Genomic DNA, 5,989 nt, shown 5'->3' on the forward strand with positions numbered 1-5,989 from the left:
CGCAAAAGCTTTGATAGGTACTTAGGAGTAGCGCACAATTTATTCTGCTAGTCATAGTTAGTCCTCGACAGCTGCTGACCTTCCGTAGGACTTTCCTTTTCTTTCTTCAGCTTCCACCGTAAGACTCGAGCAATTAATTTAAGCCGGAGAGGTTTGCATATTAACACCCATTTTAAAGTTTTGAATTTCAGGGTCCAGACTCCAGATGTGTGATTTTCGGTAATGAAAACTTAAAAGAACACTTATAATAATGAGAAGAAACCCTCACTAAACCTCATCATTTCCTCTAATTACTTGCTGGGTTATTCTCTATTTTAGCAGTTGTACTACCTTTACCTGGAAACGAAGCCCTCTTTCTTCCTTTGCTGCCGATTCAAATCAAATCATATTTTAATTCCATTCCAGTTTCCAACTCAGAGCAACCGAGGCCCCAGTTGTCCACCACCACTCGCCGCTAAGAAAAAGGCATAAAACAAAGGGGGGAAAAAAGCAAGTAGAGGGCAGTTTTCGTGGGTCTTCACCACCCAGTTCTTGCTCGAGAACCCAACTTTGATCTGCATTTAAGTTGTTGAAGACTTCAGCAGAAATAAATTTAGGGAAAAAAACAAGCTAGGGGTTTTATCTTTTCTTATCCATTCCTTTTTTCTTTTTTTTTTTTTAAAAAAATTTATTATTGTTCAGAGAGGATGGCGAGTCCTCTGTCAGAGAGATTAGCACTGACACCAAAGACTCAGGTGACTACTCTGATGACGCCATTTACTGTGCCGGATTCTGGTGGTAGAGTTTTCAGGACGCCGTTGACTGATGAAGCCATATGGAAGCGACTTAAAGAGGCTGGTTTCGATGAAGAGTCTATCAAACGGAGGGACAAGGCTGCTCTTATCGCCAATATTGCCCGCCTTGAAGCTGAGGTTTTTTCCCCCTTTTTAAATCAGTTTACTTATTTTTGCATTTTTTCCCCTTCTTATACCCTTTCTGCACTTTCCATAATCAAGAATTTCTGACTTTGTAGTTATTGTTAGGGAATGCTGTGATTTTACTTGCCGATTCTTCTCTGGTTGTTGATAACTTAGAAGGAAGTTGATTGATTTTAATTAAATATGCTGATTCTCCAATTGGGGATTCTTGAAATTTACTGTTTTCTATTAATGGATAATCAAATTTGTACTCTTTGGTTGTTTTACACAGAATTATGTGAAGACAGGGAAATGCTGTAGGACATGAAGTTAAATGGTTGTTATTACTTTTTGTAACTAAGTCTTCCTGAACATTTATGACCAAAATCAAATTTCTTTTTTCTTTTCTCCTGGTATTCCCTCCCAAAGGCGGAGAAAAGTGGGGGATCTATGGGGGAAAAAGCAAGGATTTTGTCTAGGGTCTTGAAGTACTGTTACTCATCAATTTGACAGAATCTGTGGTTTGATTTTCAGAAATACGATATTGAACATCATATGGGTCTTATCCTCTTGGAAAGAAAAGAGTGGGTTTCAAAGTATGATCAATTGAAAGCTGCTGCTGATGCTGCTGAGTTGAACTATAAGCGTGAACAGGCTGCACGTGCATCTGATTTGGCTGAAGCAAAGAAGCGAGAAGATGCTCTTAAGAAAGCTCTTGGTGTTGAGAAAGAATGTGTTGCAAATGTATGAATGTTCAAAGTTCCTTCTTTTTCCATGTGTCACTGTATTTTGCTTGTTTGTTCTTGACTTTCTGTTGTTGTAGATTGAGAAAGCACTGCATGAGATGAGAGCAGAGTCTGCTGAGGCAAAAGTTGCAGCTGAGAGTAAATTGGCTGAAGCACGAAGTGTGACAGAGGATGCTCAGAAGAAATTAACTGAGGTTCAGGCAAAACTCTGTGCAGCAGAATCATTGGAAGCAGAAGCTAGTCGATATCACCGAGCTGCTGAAAGAAAGCTACGTGAAGTTGAAGAACGTGAAGATGACCTTAGAAGGCGGATCTTGTCATTCAAATCTGAGTAAGTCTTCTGAATCATATTGGTCTCTTGTATCTAAAAGGAAAGACATTGCTTTTATTCTTTCTTTGTTCCCCTTTTTTTTGCGGTTGGTGGGGATATTTTCCAGGTCCTTATTTATGTCTGTTCTGTCATGCTAATGTATTACTAGATGCTCCGTGCCTGGCATTTTACTGTGAAATAATCTGAGCAGTTGAGTTAATTGTAGCAATTCTTTTCATGCATGTGTGCCATGTATTTCATTATCTCTAGTCTCTGTTCTGGTCTTAGTTTAATTATTGGTCGGAAGTCAGCATATATTGAAGTACCCTATTGTGAAATATTGTTAAGCTAACTGTAATTCTAACTTACATTTCAGCTTCTGGAATTTGAATGTATTGAGGGTGATTAAATCATGAGTTCGTCTTTTTCTTACATTCTAGGTGTGACAACAAAGAGAATGAAATCCACTCTGAGAGGCAATCTTTACGTGAAAGGCAAAAAGTTTTGCAGCAGTCTCAAGACAGATTGCTTGATGGGCAATCTTTACTTAACCAAAGGGAGGAGTACGTTTTTAACAGATCTCAAGAATTAACCAGGCTTGAGAAGCAATTGGAAGCTTCAAAGTTGGATGTAGAGAACGAGCGCAAAGTTCTTTTTGAGAAAAAACAAGATTTGGATCTTTTACAAACGTCCTTGTCAGCAAGAGAGGAGGTTTGTTGTCAAAGTTTCCTGATTAATTCCGTGCTTCTAAATGGTTTTGTCAATATTCTTTTTTTCCAATTTTATGTCCCTACAGGCTGTTATCAGCAAGGAGTGTGAACTTACAAAGAAAGAGGAAGAGCTGCTTATTCTACAAGGGAAATTAGCTAACAAAGAGTTTGTAAGTTATTATAAGAACAGAAACTTAGCAAGATGTTTGTTCATTGGGTAAAATTCCGCTTAAACTTGCTTCTGGATGCATTATGTAGGATGGGGTTCAACAAGCAGTAGATGATCGTGAAGCTGCATGGAATGTACAAAAGTCTGCTTTTGAGGCAGAGATGGAAATGACACGCAAATTGGTGGAAGAAGAAATTGAATCCAAGAGGCGGACTTGGGAGTTGAGGGAAATCGATATGACGCAAAAGGAGGAGCTTGTGAAGGATAAAGAGCATGATTTAGAGATTCAAGCAAAAGCAATTGTGGAAAAGGAGAAAGATTTGGAAGAAAGGCTTCATTCACTTGAAGAAAAAGAAAAAAACCTTGTTGCTGCTGAGGGAGAGGTGGAGTTGACTAAGTCCCTGCTGGAGAAAGATAAAGAAGAGATCAACCAAATAAAGCTTGACCTCCAAAAGTCTTTGGATTCTTTGGAGGAGAAAAAGAAACAAATATGTTATGCTGAAGAGAAAATGGAGGCAATGACAAGTGAAACAAATGATTTACTGGTTCTAGAAAAAAGATTGAAGGACGAGATTGACATGATCACAGCACAGAAGCTGGAGCTTGAGGCTGAAGCAGATCAGCTGAAAGCAGAGAAAGCAAAGTTTGAGACTGAATGGGAATTAATTGATGAGAAAAGAGGTGAGCTCAGAAAAGAAGAAGAACGTGTTGCTGAAGAGAGGTTAGCCATTTACAAGTTTCTTAAGGATGAGCGCAACAACCTCAAATTGGAGAAGGATGCAATACGTGATCAGTATAAACGTGATCTTGAGTCTCTTTCTTGTGATCGTCAAACCTTCATGAGCGAGTTAGAGTGTGAAAGGTCTGAGTGGTTCAACAAAATTCAAAAAGAACGTACAGAGATTTTGCGAGACATTGAAGTGCAGAAAAATGAACTTGTGAACCGTGTTGAAAAGAGGCGTGAAGAGATAGAAAGTTATCTCAAGGAAAGAATGGAAGTTTTTGATGAAGAAAAGAAGAAAGAACTTCAGGAGATTGCTTCTCTTAGAGAAACTGTGCAGAAGGAAATGGAATTTGTTAACTCAGAAATGAAAAGACTGGATACTGAAAAAAAGGAGATCCAATTGGACCGTGAAAAACGAGATGAGGAATGGGCTGAGCTAAATCGTTCTATAGAAGAACTTAAGTTGCAGAGAGAGAAATTGGAAAAACAGAGAGAACTACTGCATGCAGATAGGGGAGAGATTCTTGCTCAGATTGAGGAATTGAAGAAATTGGAGGACTTAAAAGTCATTCCAGATCGTATCACTCCACGAAAGGTGCCGGCAAAGAATAAAATAGATTCAAATGGTACTGCACACAATTCAGGTCGATCAGATACTGGACCGTCTGCTCTCTCTGCTCCTTTGTCTTGGCTTAAGCGCTGTGCTGATACACTGCTTGAGCAAACTCCAAGTAGCAAAAAGAGAAGGCAAGAGAAAGATGTTGCTTTCGACAGTTTTTCTCCAAGGTACTTACCAACCCCCAAAAAGTAGTTTGATTATGCCTGTGTGTTGACATTATTTGTTTCTGTTGCATTTTGACTGGGTGGTTTACATATAGTGCATTATCAAAAGAAGCAAATGCTGCAGAGGCTGTGAATGCTGCAAAACCAATTAACCAAACTCCTGTTGGTGCTGAGGAGACCACTCTATATATAGATAAAATCATAACGATTCGGGAAGTAACCTCAGTAGATGTTGGAAGAGCTAGTGGGGATAGTCAGGTAATAGAACACCTTGTCTTGTCATCATTGTTTGTGGTTCTTTAGGTGAATTCTTGTTGATCTTTAAAAAAATTTTGAAATTATAGACTGCCACATATAGCTGGTAGCTATAATCATGATTGCGTTCCTGATTTAAATTGGTGTTGGCAATTCCACAATTTTTTGTTTTGGTCTCACTTCTGTAGTTACAAGTTGATTCATCCCGTCAATATATGGGTAGTAGATGGCTTTTATATCTTTTTGTTGAACATACTCGTGGCATGAATATTCTATTTTTTTTACCATTTCAAAACAATGATTGTCCAATCTTGTGGCCTTTGTTACTTAAGCGGAGCTCAACAATTTTAAATAGTCTTGATGAATTACTTTTACTAGATGCAAATGTAGTTGGTTTTGCTCATGTTAGATGTCTTATTATGTTGCAGTACAGGTAACTACTGCTGCTAACTGGAGAACTGTGAAATCTATTGTTCATCTTAAGCTTAATGCTTGACCACGGATTCCGAGCTCATTTGATGCCACTTGAATTGCATTGCAATTTGTATAAATATGACTTTCAGCTATTAGCTTTGAGCTTCTAAAGATGGGAAATATTTTAGTTGGACATTTATTGAATGAGTGCGCAGAATAGATTGTGATTGGTCTTCATATCTCGCTATTTATATGCCTTACCATCATGTAGTGTGGATATTTTTTAATTTTTCTTGTTGCATTCTTGATTTTCCCCCCTTTTTAGCTTTATAAGAATCAACTTGGTAGATATATCTAGTTCAACTTCCAACCTCAACTGTTTTTGGAATTACGTGTGATAATGTACTATACCTACTAACTCTCAGTTGCTGTGAACCTGGTATGTTTGTTGTTTCTTCTAGAATCAGATAGACTAACTTGTCAGTGTTCAATGCTCGTTTTTTTTTTATCATTCTTTTTCTTGTTCAACTCATTGGCAATCTTGAATGTTTGTATCTGCAGGAGTTTGTGCCCCAAGAAAGTGACGATATACTTGATAACAATAATGGGCTAAAGAGCAATGACAATATAAACCTTGAGACCGAAGCTAGAGTGGCGAGGTAGAAAAACAAGCAAATTCTTCTTGCTGCATTTATATAGCTTTGGTTCTTGGAGATAGCTATCCATGGAAGTATGTCTCCCCTCTTTTTCCACAACCTTCTCCCTTTTTCCTATGCAGACATTATTCTTGACAGCGTAGATTTTACTTTCAGGTCTGCACCAAAATGGTCAGGATAAGCGACTAGATACTGGGGGCTCTTTTAACGTGGCCTGCTATTAGTCTTCTAAGCTGACTAATCTTGTAAATGCTACTTTATGTGAGCTTTTAATCATGCGTGCTTTTGTTAGGTAGGTGATGTTAATAGGTGTTTGATAGCATTCC

General features: G+C 38.2%; 1 protein-coding gene across 2 annotated transcripts; it reads left to right on the plus strand.

The window, feature by feature from the left end:
* Nucleotides 1–260: 260 nt before the first annotated feature.
* On the plus strand, nucleotides 261–5,983 carry LOC113777866 (protein CROWDED NUCLEI 4-like). Of its 2 annotated transcripts, XR_003469226.1 has the most exons (9): nucleotides 261–911; nucleotides 1,431–1,640; nucleotides 1,720–1,973; nucleotides 2,393–2,663; nucleotides 2,749–2,832; nucleotides 2,921–4,341; nucleotides 4,434–4,596; nucleotides 5,569–5,737; nucleotides 5,820–5,983. XR_003469226.1 is itself a non-coding variant. In XM_027323084.1 (8 exons), the coding sequence occupies exons 1-8, from the start codon at nucleotides 687–689 to the stop codon at nucleotides 5,668–5,670; spliced, it is 2,730 nt and encodes a 909-aa protein (XP_027178885.1). In that variant the 5' UTR covers nucleotides 261–686; the 3' UTR covers nucleotides 5,671–5,983. The 2 variants fall into 2 exon arrangements, 1 of the variants encoding a protein (XP_027178885.1); XM_027323084.1 differs by having other exon boundaries at nucleotides 5,569–5,983.
* The last annotated feature ends 6 nt before the right edge of the window (nucleotides 5,984–5,989 follow it).

The sequence above is a fragment of the Coffea eugenioides genome, chromosome 7 (assembly GCF_003713205.1).
Source record: "Coffea eugenioides isolate CCC68of chromosome 7, Ceug_1.0, whole genome shotgun sequence".
Lineage (NCBI taxonomy): Eukaryota > Viridiplantae > Streptophyta > Magnoliopsida > Gentianales > Rubiaceae > Coffea > Coffea eugenioides.

Coding starts and splice junctions, on each gene's coding strand:
- LOC113777866 (XM_027323084.1), top strand. CDS start 687: ATGGCGAGTCCTCTGTCAGAGAGATTAGCACTGACACCAAAGACTCAG. Junction 2,664..2,748: donor CCTTGTCAGCAAGAGAGGAG/GTTTGTTGTCAA, acceptor ATGTCCCTACAG/GCTGTTATCAGCAAGGAGTG. Junction 4,342..4,433: donor TTCGACAGTTTTTCTCCAAG/GTACTTACCAAC, acceptor GTTTACATATAG/TGCATTATCAAAAGAAGCAA.